The sequence below is a fragment of the Genypterus blacodes genome, unplaced genomic scaffold (assembly GCF_046128005.1).
Source record: "Genypterus blacodes isolate CSIRO-AG114 ecotype Tasmania unplaced genomic scaffold, CSIRO-AGI_Gbla_v1 ptg000104l_1, whole genome shotgun sequence".
Lineage (NCBI taxonomy): Eukaryota > Metazoa > Chordata > Actinopteri > Ophidiiformes > Ophidiidae > Genypterus > Genypterus blacodes.
Genome location: NW_027466908.1, coordinates 806,881 through 833,025, shown reverse-complemented (window position 1 = coordinate 833,025; position 26,145 = coordinate 806,881). Strand labels below are relative to the sequence as shown.

At 46.9% G+C, this 26,145-nt stretch overlaps 2 protein-coding genes across 3 annotated transcripts; both read right to left on the bottom strand.

The window, feature by feature from the left end:
• Positions 1 to 5,930: 5,930 nt before the first annotated feature.
• On the bottom strand, positions 5,931 to 12,674 carry yy1b (YY1 transcription factor b). 2 transcript variants are annotated; one of them, XM_076160165.1, is made up of 5 exons: positions 11,922 to 12,674; positions 10,113 to 10,275; positions 9,809 to 9,869; positions 8,990 to 9,148; positions 5,931 to 7,912 (listed from the first exon to the last, which is right to left on the bottom strand). In XM_076160165.1, exons 1-5 carry the CDS (start codon positions 12,508 to 12,510, stop codon positions 7,730 to 7,732), a joined length of 1,155 nt encoding a protein of 384 aa, XP_076016280.1. In that variant the 5' UTR covers positions 12,511 to 12,674; the 3' UTR covers positions 5,931 to 7,729. The 2 variants fall into 2 exon arrangements, with proteins under 2 accessions (XP_076016280.1, XP_076016282.1); XM_076160167.1 differs by having other exon boundaries at positions 10,113 to 10,263; positions 11,922 to 12,672.
• A 771-nt stretch (positions 12,675 to 13,445) lies between these two features.
• Positions 13,446 to 23,294, bottom strand: evlb (Enah/Vasp-like b). Its single transcript, XM_076160197.1, has 12 exons — positions 23,130 to 23,294; positions 22,392 to 22,569; positions 18,306 to 18,367; positions 16,699 to 16,759; positions 16,373 to 16,653; positions 15,758 to 15,903; positions 15,553 to 15,589; positions 15,381 to 15,432; positions 14,943 to 15,003; positions 14,781 to 14,838; positions 14,485 to 14,542; positions 13,446 to 14,188 (listed from the first exon to the last, which is right to left on the bottom strand). Exons 1-12 carry the CDS (start codon positions 23,262 to 23,264, stop codon positions 14,151 to 14,153), a joined length of 1,167 nt encoding a protein of 388 aa, XP_076016312.1. The 5' UTR covers positions 23,265 to 23,294; the 3' UTR covers positions 13,446 to 14,150.
• Between the last annotated feature and the right edge of the window lie 2,851 nt (positions 23,295 to 26,145).

Genomic DNA, 26,145 nt, shown 5'->3' with positions numbered 1-26,145 from the left:
CTGTCACTTGTAAACGGGCGATTCATTCCTTTTGTGTGAGTTTCCGTGGCTTTCTGACAGGACGAGTCGCTTTATGGAGCCGTTAAATCAACACGGCCTCCGGTGCCGCGGTTGCCTCCATTTAGTGACAATCACAGCGTGAGGAGATCACGTCGGGACATTGATGTGTCCAATTTGCGGTCAATTGTCTTGTTTAAGGAGATCGTTGAGCCAACAGGTTATTAGAATCACATTAGAGAGGAGCAACAGGAACGTTTCATTGAAGAAGATTGAGCTCTTCTAAGACGAGTGAGTGAGTGAGTGAGCACCGTTCACACTCACGCTGCAGCTCGATGCTTCATTAGGAGCTTCAGTCAAATGTTCGGCTCCATCCATTAGAGTAAAGTATGAGGGTTGGTGGAGCTTAGCGGGGCCTCTGCAGGCTGCCCGGGCGCGGATGGAGATCGGGGCGACCTGTCGGCTGCCAGCAACGACGAGGTTACTGAGAATAGTAACCGTGAGGTGTGTGTGGTGAGCTCCCACACTGAGACGACCAATCAGAGGCCGACGCCTGCCCACTACAGCTCGCTCTGGATAAGAACAGACTCAGGGGCTCCAAACAAACAAACTGCAGAGGCAACAAACTTCACAAACTCTATTTACAGAGCAGAGGGAACTATACTAATGTAGAGCGACGTTTGTCCTATTTTAATATCTATAGCAAACATTGTCACTGAGCATTCGGTGACAGAAAGGGAAGGAAACTGTGAATTCTTTGGTTTCCATGCCGGGTTTAGTCGAGTCAGCATCGACCTCTTTAATCCTGATGAATCCTGAATCGATGAATGCCTTTCACATCATGGCGGCCGACACCTGAGCGCCGCAGTGCATGTAAACGCAGCTCCTCCTCCTCCTCCTCGTTCCCCCGGTGAGCCGCAGGGCCAGGTAGAGAACCAGACCGACACGCCGGCGAGATCCCTCAGGGCGGGAAAGGCACAAAGGAAGGAGAGGTGTCGCCGCGTAAAAATATGCACAGGCAATTCCAGAGAGCGTGCATTATTGAGAGGAGTAAATGGGTCCAGGATGAACACGGCTCATTAATACTGGATGTGATTACAGTTTCTGGGAAAAAAAACAGGAGTCTGGGCGAGATGAGAGATAATTGAAACGGTCAAATCTAAAACTAAAGACTTCCTTGTTTACGCCGCACCAACTGTTACCGTCTAGTGGAGCCGATGACTCAAGCTGGTAACTAACGCTGCCAAGTGCTCGGCCACCGTGTGAATCCCTCGCACGCGGCCGTTAACTTTGGCCTCCCCGCTCCGCCGCCGGCCCGCGTCGCAGCTCGGGCCGAGATTCATCCATTTTTCATGATGGGCTACGCTGCGATTGCCCGTCTGGGGTTTGATCAAGAGGGGAAAGGAAGTGAAGTTCCCTCGGAAAGTCGAGGAGTTTGCCGGGTGAAGGTCAAACACCAGATCACAGACGCCTCCTCCTCCTCTTCCTCCTCACCATCCCTCTCTCCCTCACACATGCTCTCGGGTGATGGACGACAAAGAGGCCGTCTGTACTTCACACTACACACACCAGGCGCCATCAGACACCATTTTCTGCCCATTTGGCGGATGGCGCCGGTTGCTTACGGAGGTGATTTGCTCGCTCGTGTCGGCTGAGTGATGGATCCCTCATTGATCTGCCGCTGTTGACGATCACTAAGAGAAAGGCCTGCGTTCAGGCCTCAGCTAATGGAGGGCGGGAAACTGCTAGGGAGGTCTGTGAGGTCACTTCCTCTTCATCACATGCTGAAACCTGCCCGTCATTCATGTCATGTAATCTTTGCATGACTGACATCATTCCGTTTGGAAACGTAAGGGCGTGTGGAAGCCTTTCACAGGCGTGTTGTTACCATGTAGCACAGCACTAAGCCCCCCAGGTGTCCTCAGCTCTTCCGTGTTATTTGTTATGCTTCTCACTTCGCCATTGGTGACTAATTTCTGTGCACACACATTCCTCCACAGGGCTCTAGCTCCGTCTCATATCAGGATTATGAGTTTGTGTGTTTGTGTGTGTGTGTGTGTGTGTGTGTGTGTGTGTGTGTGTGTGTGTGTGTGTGTGTGTGTGTGCTAATCCTTGTGATTCCTCAGTGATCTCATCTAAGTGTGCTTGTTAAGTTGAGATATCAAACCTCAGTGTCACATTTAACATGATTTTCACGCTAATTGGCGATATAAAGCGTACACGGTAACACACATGGGGATTTGGACAGAATAATCAGTGCACTGGCCCCACAGCAGCGGTTTGATCATTTGTCATCCAATGCGGCTGACGGGACAGAGGCACTGTGGGTAAAATGGAGAATGTCAGGCAGCTCTTCATAAACAAGGCTGGAAAGGTCTTTGATCTGACTGAGACCATGTTTGCAATGTAGATGATTTGAAATGTAGATGCAATAGCTGAGGAGCTCGTTTGAAGAAGAAGAAGAAGAAGAAGAAGAAGAAGAAGAAGAAGAAGAAGAAGAAGAAGAAGAAGAAGAAGAAGAAACACCTTCAGTGACCGGGAGGAGCGAAGACGAGGGAGGGGGGAGGCGACGTGACGAGGGTCCTGAAACGAGGCCTAATCAAACAAAGGTCCATCTGTGATTGACACGAAAGAGAGAGAGCGAGAGAGAGAGAGAGAGAGAGAAATACAGATATAGTGAGAGGGAGAGAGAGAGAGACATACACAGAGCTAGAGAGGCGGAGAGATGGAGAAAGAGCGACAGAAACACAGAGAGTGAGCGAGACAGATGGAGGGAGAGACAGGGAGAGATAAAGACAGATAGAGTGTGACTGAGCACGTGAGAGAGAGAGAGAGAGAGAATATGAGAGGAGAGTATAGAGTGTAGAGAAAGAGAGGGGGGGTGTTTGTGTGAAACAGGTGAGGAAGGTGTGAGCAAAGGCGTCACTCTCTCTCTCTCTCTCTCTGCACGTTCCTCTGCTTCACCACATTAGAACACAGAAACTCCTCCCTGTCATGGCAGCCGAGAGCTCAGAGGTGCGATGCTGCTGACAGGGTGGAGCGCCGAGCTGTGAGTCTGCAGCAGCAGCAGCTCTCCTGCTATCCACACACCATCTCAGCTTCTCTCTCTCTCTCTCTCTCTCTCTCTCTCTCTCTCGCCTGCTCTCGCTCCCTCTCTCTCTCGCGCGCCTCTGTTACCTTGGCAACATATTTTCTGCATGGAAATAGCATCACTGGCTTTGCCCACCGCCAAGAAAAAAAAGCCACTTCAGAAGATTTAAACATGTCTACAACACATTTAAGTCTGGAGATTTGAGCAGCAGACGGTGTGAGGCTGCAGGTCGTTATGGAGGAGCAGGAAGTGGGTTAGCAGCGACGACCAGGGAGGGGCAGAGATACCAAAATGTACTGGGATAACAAATAGAAACTATCCCCTGAGATAAATGCATCAAGATAAACTGTATCCACATAAAACAGGGTTTAGTCTAAACAACTACAGAATCTTTAACCGCTCGTTAATGGAATGAATGTGAAGTAAAAAGGGTCTAGGAGCAAGAACCGAGATGAGGAAGGAGTAAAACATTCTAGCAGCACTGAAACATCACGTCTCATATCACTCACACACACATCACAGGAGAGGAAGACTAACGATGAAGACACCAACAACGTGAAATACTGATTAAGTCCAATGGTGAAGCGAGAACATCAATGAAACATCATTTATGTTTCTGTTGTTGTGAGAAATGAATATATCTGTAAATATAAGGAAACTAAATGATCAAAGAGACAATTAAGGAACATTTGAATAAAGGGTGCTTGGATGTTTATGATCAGCTGCCCACAGTCAGAAGATGATTCAGAAATATAATATATGAGGTGAAAAATGTTTGCCTCATTAAATTTTAATTTGCGAAAAAACAGAGAGAAGCTCAATGTTCATAGATTTTAAGTCATTGGTTCATTTTGCATCGCAGATATCAATCAAACCGGGCCTGTTATGTTTATTTAGTTTAATTAGTCTTCACACATTAGATTTGATTCATATTAGCAGGGTTGACAACAAAAACATTTTCTTCATCTAAACCCTTCATCGTCTCGACTACACAGCTGTATAGAAATTTGGTGCATAAGCAAGAACAGCATGAACCTCCTGCAGCGGCGTTATTAAAGAAATGTAAGCTGAATAATAAAGTGCAGGGTTGAGCTGTATGGATTATGTGATCAGGTTCAGAGCAGCAGTCTGGGTCAGGTCGCTGCCTGGATGCCTGGTTTGGGCTCAGCGTGTTAAACCGTTGTTTGCTTGCAGCCATGAGGACAAACTGAGAGAAAACCCAGGGCGTCTGGATTGCGGTTTGAGATCACGCATGGCTACAAATAAGCTAAGACTCCAGCGCGGAGGAGGGAGGGAGGAAGAGAGAGAGAGGGAGAGAGAGAGAGAGGGCGAGGTGGAGCATAACGTCCAGGTTAGACATGCAGCACCGGTGCCTGGAGTCCTGGGAGAGAGGAGCCATAATGAAATAAGCATCTGAAAGAGAGCAGGTGGTGGAGGCTTGACAGACTTCAGCTGCATAACAAGTAGAGCATTTACTCTCCCCTGCCTTTGTCAATCAAAACAACCAATCGCATGAATAAATGCTCCCTCTGAAAAAAACACAGAGCCCCGAGTGGAATCATGCCTGACACACACACACACACACACACACACACACACACAGAGGGTGGGCTCGCACACCAGTCCAATCAGCCCTGATCTCAGGTAGGAGGAATGTGCAGCAGATTCTGTATTTCCAGCAGCAGATCACTTTGAGCTCTGTGGAGGATTAAAAAAAGCCAATAAGACATCTTGAACCCAGTCAAGCTTAATCTATTTTTTGTTCACAGCGAAAACAAAGCACCTCGGCTCCGTGTGCCCCCCCCTCCCCTTCATTCTGAGGCCTCTACAGGCGGGAATAGAAACAAATTACAAAGAGACAGAAGCGATGCAATAATACAGCTAAATAATAGAGTCTCTTTGAACAGCTCGAAAATCAGAGAATACAATAGCTGGTAACGAGGCTGCGTCTGAAACACGAGGCCCTGGACCCCTGCTGGGAGTGTGAACCTGGTGCCCAGCGTGCAGAAACGGCTTCATATGAATGCATAAAACAGCACCACCACAAAAGGGCCGCCTCCCTTTGCAGAGTTAGATCTGGCTCTGAAGAACATTCTGCTGGTTATAATGGTTTGTTTTTAATCGATTTTCACCTGCATTTTCAGGTTGGTGTCTGGGAGCAGCACCAATCGCTCATTCACCTGCAACAAAATACCTCTAACTTTATGATGAAAGGGTTGATTTGCACAAAAATCGACAAGAAGGCTCAAAACCCCATTGTGGTTTGAATACTTAGATCAATCTGAACTCCCAGTACAAAATACAAGGCTTTCTACAATGAATGTTTTTGAAAGTTTGACTGTATTGCAGAATTGTGACTAAAATTAACTAGATTAAAGAATATGTATATATAGTATAGCATTAAGTGTTCGATGCTGAGTGACAGGATGAGCTCATTCAAACAGGATTCCTGCAGGCAGAGGTCGGCGCATACAGGGTTAAACGCAGGAAAGATGCAGGTTCAGCACCATGGACAGCACCGCAGTGCTTCCTGGCCTGAGCCCTGCAGTGCAGCGTGTCGCCAGTAGGTGTCAGTAAGAGCAGGAGTGCAGCAGGATCTCACCAGGATGCTGAGGTGGCCGCTTGTGCTAAATCCTGCTGGCTGAGCACAAACTGGATGGATCCATGCGTGAAGTGAACATCTGCAGCTGGACGCCTGAGAGCCAAGGGAGAATCCACCGAGTTTCTGCAGCCTGGAGAACATCTGATCGATACGGAGTGAGATGTGTGTGTCCATGTGTGGCAGCTACGGCATGATGAGCTCCACAACCACAATAATGAGACACAACAGGATAACAAAATGCAGCTTTTTCCATTCATTCATTTATTACAAACAGTGAGTACATTCTGCTCGTGCTGACTACTTTTCATGGCATACGTGTTTCATTCAGAGGCCTACAGAGCAAACATCTCCAGAATGACACAACTTACACAACAAAAACAACCTCAGCGACCCAGTAAGGATGGAAAATGTCTCTGAAAAAACAAAACGTTATGTCAAATTGCTGCAGGGCCTTCTTTCAGTTGATGGTTGAAATCCCTTAAAAACGTGCAGGAGACAAATGGCGAGCAAACATGGAGGTTGTCAACTTAGTAGTGGCAGCAGATTGTCATGATGAAGATACTGGAGCATAAAGAGCACATTTGGCCGGTTAAGCACAAAGCGATGAGCCCTGAACTCAGCACGAACCTCCGCCAAGCCCAAATATTCCTCCCTAGGTCGCTATGACAACCAAAACCTGCATCTCTGTGGACGTTTGACTTTAATAATCCGACTATTTCATGTTGTAAAAGCCGCTAAGTTTAGGAGATCCAAGAATTCAATCAAGGTGTAATGATTCTGGATGTAAACAAATTAGACTTCAAATCTAGTCTGCGCCTCAAAATCTACCACAACATCCATTCCATCAAAATCCATAAATAACCGTTGGAATTTCCTTTCCTAAATCGCTTTAATGAGGTGAAAATCCTCAAAAACACAATTTGCTTTGGGGAAAAAATGACTCATGGGACCAAAACTCACCCAGAACAGCCTCGTGACCCCTTAAGCTCCGACACACACACAGCCACTGCTTCCACCGCAGCCGGGGAACACGGGGAACAAGTTTTCTGTTCTCAGCAGCTGCTCGCGGTCACCGACGCCGCCCTCGCATCGCCCAGCGTGTCTACGGTGACTAACAGCTGCTCCGGGAGAACAGATGCGTCGGGAGGGGAAAAGCAAAAGTCTCTGATTCTAACAGGGGTTGCAACGACCCATATTTCTTTATTGTGGGCAGTTGAGATACACGGTGTAAATATCAACAAAAGGGAGTGATTGATGAAGGCCTGTACATGTCGCTGTGCCAGAGGAGACGGTGACCGTGCTCTCCGCTCACTTATCGGTGTAAAGACGGTCCATAGAAAATATAAAGCAACTCATGACTAAAAGTTTAATCGGTTAACACTTTAAATCACACCTCTAGCTATGTCTACATTATTTCGTTACAGCCATACAATACAAGTATACAAGGTTATTCTGTGGTTAGAGAAAAATACAACCGAAGAGGAGGGGATGGAAATGCAAAACGTACAGATCCTTTACACGCCGGCGTCACGCGAGGGCCGAGGAATCAGAGCGCTCGACTGAAGTGAGGAGGAAAAGGAAGAGTGACACTTTTGAGTAAACATAGCCCGAGACAAGTGTACAATATGCACACTAGGAGAAATTAAAAGCTATGGAACAAAAATTAAAAATATGTATCGATTTGCTGCTTTTTCTCCACTCTGTGGTAAAAATAAGTCTCTGATGTTTGTCCGTGGGCTCCACCTTCTGGAAGCTAAGTGCCACTGCAGAGAGAGAGAGGGGGGGAGGGGGTCGTGGAGGGGAGGGGGGGCAGTCACTGTGTTCCTCAGTCGACACGACAGCAGAGGAGGAGGGGAGGAGGAGGAGAACTACGCTGAATTTCAATGTTTTTCAAGTCTTTTAATCTCAATGAATCAAGGAGTCTCAAGCTTTTCATTCCAAAAGAGCGTGGTGGTGCTGCTGGGATGCTTCGTTTACGTCCGTCCGTGTGTGTGTGTGTGTCTGTGTGTTTGTGGCTCCAGGCTGGCGGAGGCGTTCTCTCATTGGTTGTTTTTGGCTTTGGCGTGTGTGAGAATGTGAGACTTGAGGTTGGTTGACTGAGCAAACTTCTTATTGCAGCCGTCGAAAGGGCAGACGTAGGGCCGGTCTCCAGTGTGGATCCGCACGTGCGTGCGCAGGTTGAAGTCCAGAGAGAAGCGTTTCCCGCAGCCTTCAAAGGTGCACTGGAGGAGAGAGCCAGGCGGTAAGGTCAAAGGCAAAGCTGCATGTTAGATTCACCCTCTGTGTCTAAAGGAGCCACTGCTACACAAAACCTCCTGCAGGAACCCTCGGCTGTGAGGGAACATTGGGTCCAGAGGTTTAAGGGTTGGAAGGACATATTGCGTCATAATTAAGGGCCTATTTACTCGCATCAACATCCTCGGGTCTTTAACGTCACCCCACCTCTGCTCACTCCCGCCCGTTACGTCATCGGAGTGGGAGACAGGAGTGTTTGACAGCCTGAGCATAAAGGTAAACGTGTCCCTTTATGAATGAATGAAGGATGGACGGGCTTGAACCGCGTCACACTGAGATCTGTGGACGTCCAAGTCGCACCGCCGCCTCTCAGTATCTGTGTAACACTGTCTGTATAACGCTGATGACGGCTGTTAAAGCCAGGTTTAAATATAAATAAGATTAAATTAAATATAGCCTTAGCGAGGACGGAGCGGTGACTCATTTGCATACCGTCAACATTCTGTCACAACAGCTCGCCGTGAGTGGCGACTGAGACGAGAGCTAAGCGCGGCGCTTGACTGGATTCTTTGTCGCTTCACAAACTATTTACAGACCAAAGGGAACTAATGTAACTTGGTAATAAAAAGGTAAAGTGTGATTCTTGTCAAGCCTGTCACTACAGCCGCTCCGTTGAAACATTGTGCGGCGCCGAGTAGAAATGAAATAGCTGGAGATTCTGCAGACTTAGTAGAAATCAAATAGCTGGAGATTCTGCAGACTTAGTAGAAATCAAATAGCTGGAGATTCTGCAGACTTAGTAGAAATCAAATAGCTGGAGATTCTGCAGACTTCTCTCTAAAAATGGAGCAGAATCGCACTCTAACATCTGTAAGCGAGCCTCGAAAATGTGTTGCTGCAAAATGTCAGCAGTCAGTGTAATAGGCGACCTTTTTATTCTCCTAAAACTAAATTTCCTTGGCATTTGGTGCTTGCTGGATGTTAATTTGGACCTTTCAAGTGAGCAATTACTGCTTATTTCAACCTGGGCGTGTGTGTGGGTGAGTGTGTGTGAGATTACCCACCTGGAAGGGTTTCTCTCCCGTGTGAACGAGTTGGTGACGTTTGAGTTTGGAGCTTTCCACGAAGGCCTTGCCGCACTCGGCGCAGACGTGGACCCGCGGCCCGTGGGTGTGGAGGTGCTTCCTCATCGCCGAGTTGTCCCTGAACATCTTTGTGCAGCCCTGCGGAACGACGACACAGTCAGCAAACATCCATGGCACCAAGACTACACACACACACACACCGCCCAAACCACTTGTAAACGAAAGGAACGCTTTGTTTCCACTCTAGAGCGACATTAACAAATGATGCCATGAAAAGTAACAATGTGATGTCATCCAATAAATGCATCATTTCATACATTAGAACAGATTTACAATGATGATGTCAAATGTAAACATCTAAGGCTTTATGAAAAACCAACACCAATAATCACCAATCACCCGTCTGTGGCTCTTCTCTTAAAATGTTTTCACTTTGTCATCATAGGTTATTGCGTGAAGATTACAAATTTAAAACAGCACTATGAAGTGAGCAGGCTGCAGCTGTAGGTGGCTCCTCTATGAGTTCCACCCTGCAGACTTCAGAGCAGTTAAGTGAACACAAAACATCTCCTAGTTTAGATTTGGAAAGTTCCTGAAAATAGAGAAATGTAGTCAATTTGCCACCGTATCGGTTTCAATGTGTCGGCCTCAGACCCTATATTCTGGGGTGTTTTGTAGAACTTTAGATCATAGTGTTTGGGCTTAGTGGAGGTTCGTGCTGAGAGAGTTTTAGTTATACAGAAATCAAAGCAACAATGTAAGACAATTGTCAGTAAGTGAGGTTTGTTTCAGACTCACTTTGTGAGGGCAGGCTATCGTCCTGGGAGCATCGTCCTCTTTGACTTTCCTGGGCTTCATCCTGTGGGGGGGTGGGATGAGATTTTTAACAAACACAAATAGACATGTGGCTCAGATGTAACAGTGATGTCACAGTCCAACAGTATCTCATGATGTTCCACTGCAGGTGTTGGGACAAAAGAGCAGAACTTTGTCCACTTTAACCTATTTTAAGGGCCCAAACAGAACGCCATGTAACAAGCCTCACAAACACGAGGGTTTATTTGTGGGAAACAAGGTGACACTCACACACACACACCCTCACCTTGCAAACTCAGCCAGCTGCTTGGGGTCTGAGAGGTCGATCCCTGGGATGCCACCAGGGGGCAGCTTCTTCCCCGTCATGTACTCCGAGTAGTCCGGTGGCGAGTTCTCTCCAACTATTTGCTCCTCCACGACAGACTCGTGGTCGATGTCTGTTTGATCATCTAGGCACACATTACAGAGACTGAACGGATAACATACTGGCTTTCCCTCAGTACAGATCTGGGCCCAGAGGTTCATTTAAACTCTTACAAAAGGAGAAAACACCTGCGACAACATCACAGTCTAGGTGCTTCTGCCAATTAGAAATGTGTTCCTAATACTCTGTCTACTCACACACTGCACATGCTGGAGACTGAATATCAGAATCACCTCTAAATATTAAACAATCTATGTCACTAACAGACATTTAACAATAAATATACGTCAATAGGTGGCCATGACATGTGAGTAGGCATCATTAATGTTGAATAAGGATTCTGATTATTACAAAAAGAACATGAGAACTTTCTACCTTACCTTTTCAAACATTGTTGTTTTTTTTTACACCTGCTACAAACATGTGATCACAGAGCCTTTACTGGGTTCTATACTTCTTCAAATGCCTAATCTGCACATATTTGGAAAGTTATTATTGAGCGATTAGAGGTTTAAGGGTGCAACATTGATTTGTGGTCCAAAATGTTTGTATAAACTCATTATGACACAATCTTGTAGGTCGAAGATATGGAAGAACAGATCTCAACCTTAACTAGAGTGACACAAAGTCAACAATTACCATGATTGTTTAAATTAAACGCACACAATCTATCAGGATACAGAGGCTGGCTCATTTGCTCAACCTTAGTATTCAATAAAGCTATAAGTTATATTTATGCAATAGCTTCTATGTCAGACTTTGTTTAATCATTATTCTTTGTTTACTCTGACATTTCTGCTACAGTCTGTTTTAAATTGACGCTCCTCAATAAACCAACAAACGAATTTATATATAAATGTAATGGTTACATTTGAGAACTTTCATTTCAAGTTATATATTAACTTAAAATCAATAAACGAGTGTATTGTTAAACTCTCCAGTAACGTTACGGACTCTTGTGTTCCAGCCAGCAGAGGCACTAAAAATAGACGGATCCGCCTGAGCAAAAACACTAAGTGGGACATTTAAGAAAAACGTCAATTTCTAAATTTAGCTATTTTTAAAAAAGAAGTGAGGAATTAGAGTAATAATAGAGTCTGACTGAGCTCATCTGGTCCACCTTTGTTTGCTCTAATGATCGATGTGTTCAGTGTGTTTGAGCTCGTCCGCCTGCAGAGCGCCAGTTAGCCGCTAAAGCGTTTACAAGCCAAATAACGCAACACCTCAAATGTACGAAACTCAGATTAAAAGGCCGAACACTTCATATTATATTTTTACTTTATATTATTCTACTGGTGCCGTAATTGCGCCACAATTTCGCGGCCTGTATGGATCCTAAAACCCAACTGCTCTCTGCCCTTAGCGCCGCCGCCATCTCTGCCCGGCCGCGACTATCGCCATTTTTTCGGGGCCGCCGCCATACTTACTAGTCTGGGGGAATATGGCGGCGCCCAGTAACACTTAAAACATGGCCTCCATTCAAAACAAAAACATTTAGACGTGCTGTGGCGGGGTTTTATATCGAAAACATGCGCTATTTAACGCTTCCAACGGCGGAGCAACGGACGACTCCAGGAACTAGTCTGGTGCAGGAGGACAACGCCCTGGCAATGAGGCCTCATGCAACAGCTAACAACTGAGCTGACAGCCCGCTCGGCTGCGTTTACTTACCCGAAGCCCACATCGTAACAGAGAATTCCCCCTCCAGTGTCTTTATCTGCACCTGCTTCTGCTCCCATTTTCTTCCTCCAGCCTCCGCGCCGCTTAAATAGCTCTTTTTACCCGCTTTCTTCCCACCGCCGCCTCCTCGCTTCACCCGACCCACAGAGCTCTTCCCGGCCACAGTCACTAAAGTCTGCTCGATGTACTCGTCCTCCACCCCCGGGGCCGGCACCGGGATCAGAATTTGGTCCTCGAACGCGCCACCGCCGTCTGTATGCAGGTCCGAGTCGTCCCCGCCGACAACCTCCTCCCGGGTCTGGACCAGGATCACCTCCTGGTGGTGGTGGTGGTGGTGGTGGATCGAGTTCGGGTCGTCCGTTACCAGCGGCTGGAGAGCGATCATGGGCTGCCCGTCGTCGTCGTCGTCCTCATCCTCGTCTTCTTCGTCGTCGTCCTCGTCGTCGTCGTCCCCGCCGACCACCGTGGTCTCGATAGTCTCCACCGGTATCGTTTCCACCTCTATCTCGTGGAGCTCCACGATCTCGGCCGGCATCTCCGAGCCGTCTGTCTCAATGTACAGCGTATCTCCGGATGCCATATTGAAGTCCGCCAGCTTGCCTCTTTCATTCACGCCGTGTTGTGTTCCTGATTTCGGCCCCTCAGTTCAGTCACACACCCCCTGCTCCAGCCTCTGCGTGCGCTCCTCTTCTTCGATAACAACTCCTCACTCCGGCCCACCACACTTCTCGCCGCCACTATGCTCTCATACTCAAACACCGCGAGACTTCGCTCAGCCCGGAGCCATAACACAAACGGTCGAGGGGGTTCCCAAACTTTGATCGTTTTTATCTATTACAGTACTTGTTTTGTAATAAGATAGCGATAAAACATACACTTTACTTCATTTCATTTGTCTAAATTATGACTTAGTATTGAAAAAGATTACGATAATAAATAATTACATTTATTAAATCTAAGTTGTGTACATGTGAAATCGGAAGTTAGAAAATACGCCACCTAGAGGAAAACTCCAGTCTGTTTTTAATTAACTAGAATGAGTAAACTTATTTGGAAAAGTACTTATTTAAGTAATCTTTAGATTTTTTGATTATCACATTATTTTTTAACACATTCCTGCAGGGCATGTTACTGTTAACAACAGCGTCCTACATGTTTTCACACAGGGTTCACACTTCTGTGTTGCAGCAGCTGCATTAAATGGCACACACTCAATAAACAAAGGGTCTTGAATTAAATGAAAATAATTAACATCACCTTTGACAAAGAAAAGAAAGAGCCTCATTTATCCAAGACATCGTTCACAGTTTTATTTGAATTCATTTTAAACAGTGCGTTTCTTTTTTGTTGTCAAACCAGGAAGCACTTTGTCATAAAAGGAGAGAATAAAATCAACAATACTTCACCATATCCTTGCAGCCAATAAACATTTTTATTAACAACATGATCACAAATACTCTGGTGTAGTTTTTTTTTTTTGTTCATAAGTTTTTCAGTATCCAAAGACGTGTGTGTGTGTGTGTCCCCTCTGTCATTCTCTGCCATGGGTCCAGGCGTACTGCTGCTGTGTTGGCGAAAAGGATTAAAAACTTTTAAAAACTTTCCAGGTTGATGATGACAAAGACTGCATGTAAAAGAAAACCAAATGACAAATATAAAATACAAAACTCTGACATAAAATCATGTGCAATAATACCACCATTATCATTACTATCATGTTCTCATTATCATTTTCCCATTATCACCATTGTACTCACTATACTAATACGCATCAACATCATTACAATGACAATGATAACGATGATAGCAATAATAATGAAAATGAAAGTAATAATAAAAAGGTTTAAAAGAAAACACTTGAAAAAAAGCCAAACAAAAGAAAAATCACTTTTCTGTGAGGCCGAGGACAGAGGGACAAACTGGCATAACAGACGGACAGGTTTGACCGAATCAGAGCGGGCTAATCAGTGCGAGAGTGCCCCGTTCACGTCTCTCTCTCCACCAAACACACCACCAAACCAAATGTTACACAGACATTTCTGAGGTGTTACAGCAACGTTGCCGCGTTGCTTCAACACCACAGCCAGACAGAATGAGTAGATGTCACAGTTTGGGCCTTCGGTCCTGATTCCTCCGGGTCAGGGCCACAGCAGCTGCTGCAGGGGGGGGCGGGGCGGTGGTTTAGACGGGTGGGTCACATCAGGAAGTGGCTCTGAAACATTATGTCGTGCTAACTCGACTGAGTTCGTGTCTAACGGCTGCAAGAGAGGGAAACAGAGAAATCGTGTATCAACGATAAAAATCTCATTCAAAAAGATGATGACATTATCCAGCAGCAGTTATATTATTAGTGCTAGAGTTGGTCCACAGTTTTGATATTTGAGCTCATTAATCAGGAAGTCTACTGCCATCTAGTGGTTCTCTCTCCACAGATCCCTCAGCCTCATCAGGCAGGATACATTAAATATGCATTAACAGGAAACAGAATGGAGCCAGTGTTCCTAAAGAGAGTGACTGATTTTGTGTGTAGCGTTGCAGAGGAAAGGAAACGTACCGTCGATGATCTCATCCTTCACTTTGTGCAATTCACGGAAAACCTCTTCCAAGATTTCCTGGTGGAGGAAACAAAAGAGGCAGTGTTCAGACGTCATCACGCAGGTTTTTCTGGACTCGTTTCTCTTGTGCACAGGAGGCGAACGGAAACAAAATCTGTGTTTTGCCATCAAATTTAGCGGTCGTAAGCAATTACAGCAAGAAAATGAATAAACATTGAAGCCGTAGTCATACATCGGCTTTAACTTGGAGTTCTGCCTTGGAGTCCGTGTGGTTACTACAGTGTGTTTCCTTTACCTGTTTCATTCTATCAAGGTCTGCGTCTGTGTCACTGCCACTCCCCACAGGCCGTACCCTGTAGTAACACACACACACAAACACATACACACACCATTAGGTTCTCTGGTGTTGCTTTTGCTTAACAAAGGCTGCCACTACGTCGTTGCCGCCCACTCTCACCTTGAAACCAGCGATGATCTCTCGGCGGAGTTCGCTCGGTCCCACGGCTTCTTCGCTCCGTCTGAATGACAAAGCAGCGGAGTTGAGCTTTGAAAGGATCTCGACCAAAATGTCTCTAGTTGATTCTAAAGTCATGACCTCAAACTCCATTTTTAATCTGACATTTTGAACACCTGACACCTGATGTTACACCTAATGTAACCTCAGACTGTCGACATCATCGTTCCTATCATGAACCATTTATTGGTCAAATCCCAAAGAGCAAGAAGTCCAGGCCTGACTATTAAACACATTTTCTTACTTCCTGTGGAGATCGATGCTTATGTGTGTCACTTCATGTCTATCAGTGACGCCCAAAACATCAACAAACACAATCAATACTTTTTTTTATAGATAATCATTTGATGGTGGTCATGGTTTGCTGTGTTTAGTTCCTACCTGTGGCGTTCTGTCCACTCCGGGTGCTGGGTGAGGGAGAATTTGGATCATCCTGGAGATAAAAGACACAGGGATCATCATCCTCATCATCATCCTCATCTGACACATCATCATCATCCCTATCATAACTGCATCGATCATAAATCCCAGTTTCTGCTTTCAGTTCACTCACATTTTGGCTGTCCTCAGGTTTTTCCGAAGCTGCTTTCCTTCTGGGGGAAGAGAAGACGTCAAGTAAGAAACACAAGCACAACTGCATCAATGTCAACACTGTGATCACTGACTGGAGCGATAAAGGCTTCAGTGACCGGCCGTGTCTAAATGTTTATGTTTGCTATCATGTTTGTGTGGTTCTGTTGGACTCTGTTGGCTCTGACCTTCGTGCCAGCAGAGCGTTCATCTCCTCCATCAGGCCTCCGCTGCCTCCACTTGTTCGGTTGGCTTCATTTTTGGCGCTCGATGAGGCGCCTGACGAGCCGCCTGAAGAGCCGCCTGATGAGCCGCCTGACGAGCCGTCGTCAGGCTGAGAGGAGAGGAGGAGAGGAAACGTATAAAACTGCACTGAAACTCTGCACGATCGGCTCACTCTCCACATAATAAAACACTCTCCACATAATAAAATGTTATCTGGACTTTAATCACTGAGGCCTGGAGGGAAAAACACGTTAACACCGTCTGCATGTTTCCTATTTAACAGAGCTCATTCTGGCAGTCAGCGTTGAGTATAATACATTGTTTTTCCTGGAACCACACAATAATAAAGCTACTACTACTGCCTGCAGGGATGGATATTCTCTGGCTTAGGACAGTAAATACCCCCTTTAGCGTACAGGGCCACTTGGCGGTCAAGAATCCAGTACTTTACTTTTAATCCTAATTAATTGATCTCTTATAAATGTGAGGGTTACATCTCACTTCCTCATCCCTATAAACGGGTTGAACACTGTCAAATATTTATTTATCAGCAGCCACAGGATAAAAGTGAGTCTCACTCTTTGGACGCGACGCAGTTTGGCTCCGGCGATCATAGCAGCGAGTGTCGTCTGGGCGGGGGGCTCGTCTCCGAGCATCCCACCCCCTAAGGGGAGCGGAGGGGGCAGAGGCGGCTGGGGCGCCACTGCGGGAGGCGGCGGAGGCCCAGGCGGCGGCGGGGGTGGAGGAGGGCCGCAGACCATGTTCATAGGGGGAGGCATTACTGGGGGGGCCACGGAGAGCACGGCAGGGTGGCCTTGGAAAGGAGAACCTGGAGAGAGAGGGGGGGTGTTGTTTGAGACTGCGTGACTCCAGCCTCTACAGTTGACCTTTGACCTTGACCTACCTGAGTTGGAGGACCGTCGTTCCCGCTCCATGTGCTGCATCTGCTGCTGCATCTGCTGCTGCTGTTCCATCATCTGCCTGCAGGGACAGGAAGCACAGACAGGAGGCCCGTCAGTCACCAAAGCAAAGCAAATCCTCTCCACTAGCACAGCCAGACAGAGGTTCATCCATCCAGCCACACATCCATCCATCCCTTCATTCCTCATTATCAGTGGACTTTGTGGCTTTGCTGTGTTTCCACTTCCTACAACTTCCTTCATCCCTGTCCAACCATCTTACAACCCGACGCCAAGCTGGCCTTCATCTTTCCTTGCATGTCCGTCGTCGCTGCCAGAAGCATATGTGTGTTACGACTTAGGAGGAAAGAGAGAAAGGAGAGGAAGTGGAATTTTCCAGGCGACGTCTCAGAGAGCAGAGATGTGCTGAGCAAGCAGCAGGCGAGGAGCTGCTCAGCAACCCTGCCTCGCTACCCCTGGAGATAGAGCTCCGAAACACACACACACACACACACACCACACACACACGCAAACCTAAAGTCCACACGCATAAGCACACAATCTCCCCTTGCAATCACAGCTGTAATCCATTGTGCAGCTTTGGCTCGAAGCTGAGGGAGAGTTTAGCAGAAAGTGGATGAGATATGGAGCCAAAACCCCCATCAGGTCTGTCCTCTTGAACCCTGGAGTCTGATGTTTGGATGGATGAGAGAGAGAGAGAGAGAGAGAGAGAGAGAGAGAGAGAGAGAGAGAGAGAGAGAGAGAGAGAGAGAGAGAGAGAGAGAGAGAGAGAGAAGAGAGACAGATAGAGAGAGAGAGGGAGAGAGAGAGAGAGAGAGACAGACAGTGAGAGAGAGGGAGAGAGAGAGACAGATAGAGAGAGAGAGGGAGAGAGAGAGACAGATAGAGAGAGAGAGGGAGAGAGAGAGACAGACAGAGAGAGGGAGAGAGAGAGACAGAGCGAGAGAGAGACAGAGAGAAAGGAAGGGAGGGTGAGAGAGAGAGAGAGACAGAGAGGGAGAGAAAGGAAGGGAGGGTGAGAGAGAGAGTGAGTGAGAGAGGGAGAGAAAGAGAGAGAGAGAGGGAGAGAGAGAGGGAGAGAGAGAGGGAGGTAGAGTGGAACCTCTGCTTAAATCAGATTCAAACATAATTCTAAATACTTTTCCTCTATCATTATACAAAGTGCTGGTGACACTGAAGTACTTCACTCATTATAGTGTCTGTGTGTCAGACTTCCTGTCGTATCGTGGTCGGCGTGTTTGCCTCCACATGTAAACACAGTATGGAGAATGTTCTGGAGCGACGCTCTGCTGAGGCGACGGGTTTTGTTTGTTGCACTTTGAGAAATTGGGACATTAAGACAAAAAATCCATCCCAAAGTCCTCCCTGTAGTTCGGAGAGCGGCTGCATTAACATGCTGCAGGCGTGCAGACAGACAGTAAATGTCACGTCGCTGCAGGGGAGCGCTAAATATAGAGCATCTCTCATCTATTGTGTTGCTCTGCTGAGGGCTTTTGTTGCGTCGCTGCTCTCCAGTCGTTCTCTCTTTTGTCACCTTGTCCCTTTTGTGAGGCATTCAGGCCTGGTAAAGATTGCGATGACCTCACCTCGCTCTCTGAGCATCGATCTCCTCTGAGGTCGGTCCATTCTGGACTTGACGCTGGACAGCTGGACCTGGAGACGGACAGAGAGGACACAGAGAGAGAAGATGACCTCATTAGTATAGGGTAGATAGAACTCAACACATCACACTCATGTTATTGTTCTTCTATTCTGCACCTGACAACAACCGGACCTCCTCACGTTTCAGATTCAGCTTCACGTGCTGAGTTTGAATCCCAATTACCCATAAACTGAATTCAACTAGAAATGTTGGAGTTATTCGAGGTGAATAAGCTCCTGGTGACAAAGGGAATTAAATATGAGTTGAAAACACTGTGGGGAACATAAATATTCATCTGCCTTTGTGGCTCCAGTGTGTTTGTGTGTAACGAGTGATGAGAGATGAAAGTATACACAGAGTAAACAGCTGATCTGTTTACTCCTGTTACCCACAGCACCGCCGTGCAGATACTTGACCCTCCGTTTGATTCTCAATACTTAGGGCGAGCCGCCGCCGCCTGAGTACAATACGCTCACGTCACACGCAAGCCAGCGAAGCCCGTCACACACACACGAACACATGCGCACGCTAGCACACACACCGTCATCTTATATCTGCTCTTATACCTGAAGAAAAGAGATCAGGCTCCTCTCTGATCCCAGCTGCCACTCATGCCACTATGCACACGTACACACACACACACACACACACACACCCACACACACACACACACACACACACCCACACATACACATACACACACACACACACACACACACACACACACAGCCACACACACACACAGCCACACACACACAGCCACAGAAGCTTGGATATGAATATGTGTCAAGTGTTTGGTTAAGTAGAAGCAGAGTGTGTGAGCTCGCTGTCTGTGAGCAGCTCTGTACAAGCAGACGAAGCTTAATTGAAAACAGAGACACGTTGGCAGCTGTGGTTGCCGCGGTGATAAACACAGAAACCACCACAGCTTCTGTAACAGCTGCCCTGGGGGGTCAAAGGTCACAGACAGACACACACACAAAGCCACCCAGGACTCTTAATGGTGTAAATGTGTCAATCAAATGACATCATAGGCCTCACAGGGCAGAGACGCGGCGTCAGTTTGAGATTATTGATCAGCAGTTTGTCTCCGTCTCATTTCTAACTGGGTGACAGCAGTGATGTGAGGATGACACAGAAGACATGATTCATTTTTAGAAGATGTGAGATGAGTGTGAGATCACACTCAGTCAAAGCGAGTCGCCGGTTTCTAATCAAGCATTTCTCACTACACAAATCCTCTGAGATCGTTTCCCCTGCATCATTCCATACAAATAAGCTTTAGAGGAAACCATCGGAACTTCTTTAAATTCAGAAAAATGAAACTAAATCAACATCTAAAAGCAGCTTTGTGTTGATCTCAGGGTTCAGGGGGCTTCCTGTCCCCTTCTGTCCTTTACGTCAGATCTTTACAGCTCTGGCAGGGCACTTTTCAGGGTCGATGCGCGCTTCCGACACCCTCCACTGCTCATGGGCTAATGGAAGTGACTCCGGCCGGCGGATGGTGCTGATGGCCTCCGTTGATCAAGTAACAGAGACACAGACCTCCAAAATAGCTCAGGACAAAGAAAAGGCCCGAGTCAGCGCTCCAGGAGCAACCACCACACACACACACACACACACACACACACACACACACACACACCTTCATTCTATACTATGACCACGGCCCAAACTTAGCCTGGATCTTAATGATTTTCCAATATAAACTTCCACTTCAACACCTAAAGATTCTTATGTGTTTTTCGCCACATCCTAATGTAAAATGGAACAAAAGAAGAAGAAAAGCTATTATAATGACATATAGTTGTTGTTCTTTTGTCTACAGCAGGTTCCAATCCCGCACTTTAATGATGGTGGTGGGGAATCAAGGAACAGGCTGATAAAAGGGCCTGATCTCCGGCTCTGAGTCTTAAAAGTACACAAGTAAAATAACAGCAAAGTCACAGTCACTCTGCAGAAATGGAACACTGCAGCACCTTCCAGTTACTCTTAAGAAACACTAAGCAGGACCATAAATCCCCATGATTGCCCAGTAATAACAAACACTAAATTACAATAATCACTCAGTAAACATCTCACACTGGAGGTGGTTTGCATGCAGGAGACGCACACGGAGCTTCACTACCTACATGACATGCTGAAGAGGAAGAATCGGCTGTAGCAGACGCAGAGGCACTGGCAGACCCACTCCCGGCTCACCATCTCTCACCTGCAGCTGCCCTTCCTCCTCCTCCTCTCCCTCCTCTCCTTCCTCCTCCTCCTCCTCCTCCTCCTCCTCCTCCTCCTCTCCCATCACCTCCCTCTCTATCCCTCTCAGCTCGCCACTCCTCCTCCCCCTCTGCTTGCAGCCAGCCCAGAGGATCGTCTGTCATCTTCTTGTAACACACACCTCCGGGCAGCAGCCGTGCAGCGAACACCGCGGGGTTAATGTTTCAAAAGGTCGGGCCTGTCTGTCGCCGGTGCCCCTTTCGCACTCGGCGTGCAAACGACACTGGCTGATACACGTGCGTCCCCGGCCTGCACCGGGCCTCATGCATGTCACCTCCACATGTCACTCAGGAAGTGAAGGTTTACGAGGAGCGAGTCGTCACATCACGCTCTGCCTGAGACTCACACATGATCAAACACACGGCTGATCAGTATTGACACTATGTGATGTGGAAAGACAGGATTTTCCTCCTCCTGCCTCAGTCTGCTGGAGGAGACCGGAGTCCAAACAAACACAGATGGCTGCTGTGTGTGACGTGTTTGACCTCCTCACCACTAGAGGGCGCACACACTCCTGCTTAGAGCCGCAGAGAGAATCACATCACTGAAGCCTCTGCATGGAAAGGAGTGGAGCAAGGAAGAACTGAAGGTCTCTCTCTCTCTCTCTCTCTCTCTCTCTCTCTCCCTCTCTCCCTCTCTCTCTCTCTCTCTGAATGAAAGCTGATATTTGTGCGTCTTGCAGTGTGTTTCTGTGTGATGTTATTAAGCATCCTCACACACTCGGCTTCTATCGTTCACACAGCTGCTGGTGTGCAGGCGAGTGTGTGTCTTTCCTGTGTGTGTGTGTGTGTGTTTGGCTGCTGTCACTCGAGCTTCTTTGTTCTCCGTCCTGGAGTTATTAAGCAGATGAAAAGATCAGCGGACCCCAGGGAGCTGCTCTCTTCTCCTGACTGGCTCTAATTAAAGGAGAGGAGGAAGAGGCTGCAGGGGGAGACACACTGCTGCTGACGCTCTCTCATTGTGTCACTCTGCGTCACACACACACACACACACACCCAGGATAACCTCTGGTGTTTAGTGTTGATTGATTTTCACAGTTTTAATTGGTTGCAGAGGGCCTGTAGTATGAATCTGCTCTACTCTGGATTCAACCACACAGGTTTAAGAGTTTGCACCTTCAGATCAATATGATGTCTCACTGACTGACATACATCATCATCTACATCCCAAATTAATTAATTCTTAATCAATGGTAGTGATATTAGGTTATTTTCTAGTGTCCAGCAGAGGACGATGCTGCTGCTGCCTGATGAACGAGAACAACAGCAAGACAAAAGTAGAGATACACACGATAATGTTCCTAAACCACAGAATGACGCCCACAGACAGACGCTTTGGCAAGATGATAGAATAATGTCTTAGTCAGGTTCCAGGTCCCAAATTTAAAAATACAAAATCTACTTGTGACGCTGCTACAAACTAAATATAGAAACCAGACAACAGGAACATAAATTGGCTCAAATAGGTTCATAACTACTGTCGTTTCTCATTTAAATACTGTGTGTGTGTGTGTGTGTGTGTGTGTGTGTGTGTGTGTGTGTGTGTGTGTGCGTGCTGGCAGCAGTGGTGTGTGCGTGTCATCAGAGAGAACAGGGAGCTAAATCTAGATCAATGGACGTCAGCGGGGGACAAATATCAGCTGGTAGACACATTATAGTAATCAGCCGCTGATTACACACACAGCCGTGGTTACACACAACTGCTGCGTGAGTGCCTGAAGAGTGTGTGTGTGTGTTCGCCAGCTGTGTGTGTGTGAGCACTGACCTCCGTCCTGGGTGCTGAGCACGTTGAGGGCGAAGAGCATGGCGTTAGAGAAGGTGGTGGCCTCCTCTTTGCTGGCGAAGTTGAGGCCGTAGACCTGCCGGGCGTCTCGCCACTGGTGAAAGGTGGGAGTGGCTTGGTTGTACTTGAGGCCTTTGACTATAGAGTAGTTAATAACCACCTGTGAAAGGAGGAGGAGGAGAGTGAGGGGATATATTAGCATTTTATTTACTCCTCTATCTGGCTCTGATTTCCCTGAGCCGCACACGTGACGCATCCGTGTGCTGATGAGACGCCGCTTACTGAGCGACAGACAGACAATAGGAGTATTTCAGGTCGCCGCAGAGACGGATTAGTGCCGCTAAAGACCCTTAATAGACTAAACACTTGGGTTTATGCACACACACACACACACACAGACTGAGAGTTTCCGTTTTAATCCTCTACAATCATACTTCTTTGATGGGATTTGATGGATCCACCTCATGCTGCATTCCTGCTGTAACTACAGAGACGCTACACACACACACACACACCCCTGCTTTGAAAATAGGAAATTATACGATGAATATGAATTTAAAAAACATTGCATTTACTCCGATTGTGTCCGTGTAGAAACCCACTATGAGGATTTCCACCATGAATATTGATGAGATGATGTCATGCCGTGTTTCCTATCATCATACACAGTAAACCTATTCGCTGGACTGAACTTTGACCTTTGACTGATTTTCCAGTTACCTGCTGGTCCTGCAGCTTGACGCCCACCACTCTGAAGGTGTTGTTGGCAGTGTTGTGGTAGATGTTGATGCGGCTGAATCCCTGCTGGCCCGGCTTGATGGGGACCCACTTCTTACTGGTGTCATCGTAGACCATGACGGAGGCCCGAGCCTGGCAGATACTCTGCTCGCTGCAACGGGGACAGAGAGGGGGACAATCAATCAATCAATCAATCAATCAATCAATCAATCAATACATCAGTCACTTCAACAAGAAAGCACAAACCTCTGCGAAGGCCAAACTAAGTTGCCTGCATTTCTGTGTACGTTTGACCTTTATAGAACCTTGCTCTTGACCTTGAGAACCTCCCCACAGTAACTTCAATGATCTCTTGTTGATTAGTGGAGGAGATTTGAATGGAAATCAATATTCTTGAAGGTTCTTGCTGTGCTGCTGTGTGGATCTTGGTGGATCCTGTATGTGGAGACTCAACGTCTCCCTTCCCTCCATGATGCATTCTCTTCTTTCTGTTCACTGATTTTCTGAATGTCAGTGCACAATCTTGTCTGGTTGAATCCAGAGGGATTAACATGCAGAGTGGTTCTGCTCTGTAGCTGCTCACAGCCCATAAACGCCTCAGTGAGCAGCCGCTCTGCTTGATTTCAGCCCTTTAAGGTGAGTTTACCTTTAATTGAAGCGTTTTCTCTAAGTGATGTAAGTGAGACGATCGCAGTGAAGGACACAGCAGCCTAATCCAAATGTAATCAAGCGCTCCTACGGCAGCTGCTGATGTTCTTAATGACAGCTGATAATGGTGTGTTTGTGTGTGTATGTGTGTGTGTGTGTGTGTGTATAGGCCTCCAGTATTGCTGCTCTACCATCTGACTGCGCTTATCACAGCACACTGAGCTTCTCCCTCTCTCTGCCCCTCTCTGTCTCTCTGCCTTTTTCTGTCTCTCTCACTCTCTCTCTCTCTCTCTCCCTCTCTCTCTCTCTCTCTCTGTCTCTCACTCTCTCTCTCTCTCTCTCTCTCTCTCTCTCTTTCTCTCTCTCTCTCACTCTCTCTCTGTATCACTCTCTCTCTGCCTCTCTCTGTCTCTCTCTCTCTGTATCACTCTCTCTCTGTCTCTCTCACTCTCTCTCTCTCTCTCTCTCTCTCTCTGTGTCTCTCACTCTCTCTCTCTCTCTCTCTCTCTCTTTCTCTCTCTCTCTCACTCTCTCTGTATCACTCTCTCTCTGCCTCTCTCTGTCTCTCTCTCTCTGTATCACTCTCTCTCTGTCTCTCTCACTCTCTCTGCCTCTCTCTGTGTCTCTCTCTCTCTGTATCTCTCGCTCTCTCTCTGCCTCTCTCTGTGTCTCTCTCTCTCTGTATCTCTCGCTCTCTCTCTCTTCGTCTCTCTCTCTGTCTCTCCTGTGCGTTTCACAAAGAGGCCGTAGGTGCAGAGTCATTACGGTGAGAAGGTGAGACGCTCAGTAAAAAGAGGAATAAACTCCAGGGAGTGACAGACGAGAGATATTTGACTCACAAATGAGGATAAAAAGAAGAGTCCCATCTGCGTCTTTGCCTCTTTGTGAAACTAAAATTAAAGGCTAGACCCCTGAGGCTGAGGGACAGAGCTGCGTCAGAGAGGAAGGAGCCAGAGAAACATCCAGCTGGATGATGCAAGAGGGGAAGAGAGAGACGGTGACAGAGCATCCAAACCCTTGAGAAAAGATTCATTTATTTATCCATTAGTTGCAACTTTCCTACATCGTTCTCTGATTTGAAGCGAGTAGAAACACTCGAAATCTGTGGCAGCAGCACAGCAGCGCTTTGTGTTTAATTTAGCTCCTTTAACGTGTCGACTCGGTTAATTTTTAAGGGGAAACGAGCTGAAAATGGCATCAAAGTCCCAGCAGCATGAATAAATGAGCTGAGAGGAGACGAGGAGGGAAGGGAAGGAGCCAGGGTGGAAGAGAGGCAGGAACTGACACGCACACACACACAGACACACACGCACACACAAGCACACACACACACGTACGCACACACACACATATGTCAGATTGCTCCTTGCCACACCCTTTGAAAAATTAACAATAGCTCACCAGGACATGAATAAATCAGAGTCTTGTGAATTAACCTTGACGTCACACACTCATGCACACACACACACACACACACACACATATGCTCTCTAAATGCCATCCTTTTTCTTTCTGAATAGGAAACTGCAGAGAAAAGAGGCCTTAATGCAGAAAATCTAGTAAAGTGAAGTCAGTGTATTTGTACAGTAAGGACCAGCATCTCGTCTCAAACAGCTATATGAGTTTAGTTTCTCTATTTTGCTTTATTTTTATTATTTGATTTTATATATGATTTTTTTGGAATCAATTTTTTTGGTGCAATTATTTATCAAGCTCCTCCTCCAGGCGCACAGGCCCTCAGGTGTGACGACAACAGCAGCAACAACAACAACAACACACATGAGTTTGACCTTCATGCTTAATTTACTTCTCTAGCTCTTCTGTCTCTATGTCTCAGTCTGGCCTCAGATCACAGCTCACACACACACCTGGAGGGTCACGCTGCTCGCACACACACACACACCTGGAGCGTCACGCTGCTCGCTCACACACACACACACACACACACACACACACACGCCTGGAGGGTCACGCTGCTCCCTCACTCTAATCTGCGGCGTCACAGTGTCAACACTTTCCCCCCCAAACATCCTGAATGAGCTAAATTTATCCTTCTGAGTCGCTGCTCTGATCAGATGTGAACAGCACCACTGTCAGCACGGAGCCACTCACAGCGAAAACACACATCTAACACACACACACACATACCTGCACAGCGACCACATAATCAGAAAACTTCCTATATTTAGACCCTCAGTTGGTCTCTAGACTAAATTTGGCACCAGAAATCAGTTTTGCTCCCATAAACATCCGGTCATGAATAATTTTCTGGCACAAACATTCTGAAATAAATGCCAAGTATGGAAGCAGGTGTTGGCTCAACGATCAGCACTGTTTGATAACCAACAAG

Coding starts and splice junctions, on each gene's coding strand:
- yy1b (XM_076160165.1), bottom strand. CDS start 12,510: ATGGCATCCGGAGATACGCTGTACATTGAGACAGACGGCTCGGAGATG. Junction 9,149..9,808: donor CGATAGCCTGCCCTCACAAA/GTGAGTCTGAAA, acceptor GTCGTTCCGCAG/GGCTGCACAAAGATGTTCAG. Junction 7,913..8,989: donor CGGGAGAGAAACCCTTCCAG/GTGGGTAATCTC, acceptor TCTCTCCTCCAG/TGCACCTTTGAAGGCTGCGG.
- evlb (XM_076160197.1), bottom strand. CDS start 23,264: ATGGTCTACGATGACACCAGTAAGAAGTGGGTCCCCATCAAGCCGGGC. Junction 16,760..18,305: donor AGGAGATCGATGCTCAGAGA/GCGAGGTGAGGT, acceptor ATGATGGAACAG/CAGCAGCAGATGCAGCAGCA. Junction 16,654..16,698: donor ACGACGGTCCTCCAACTCAG/GTAGGTCAAGGT, acceptor GGAGTCACGCAG/TCTCAAACAACACCCCCCCT.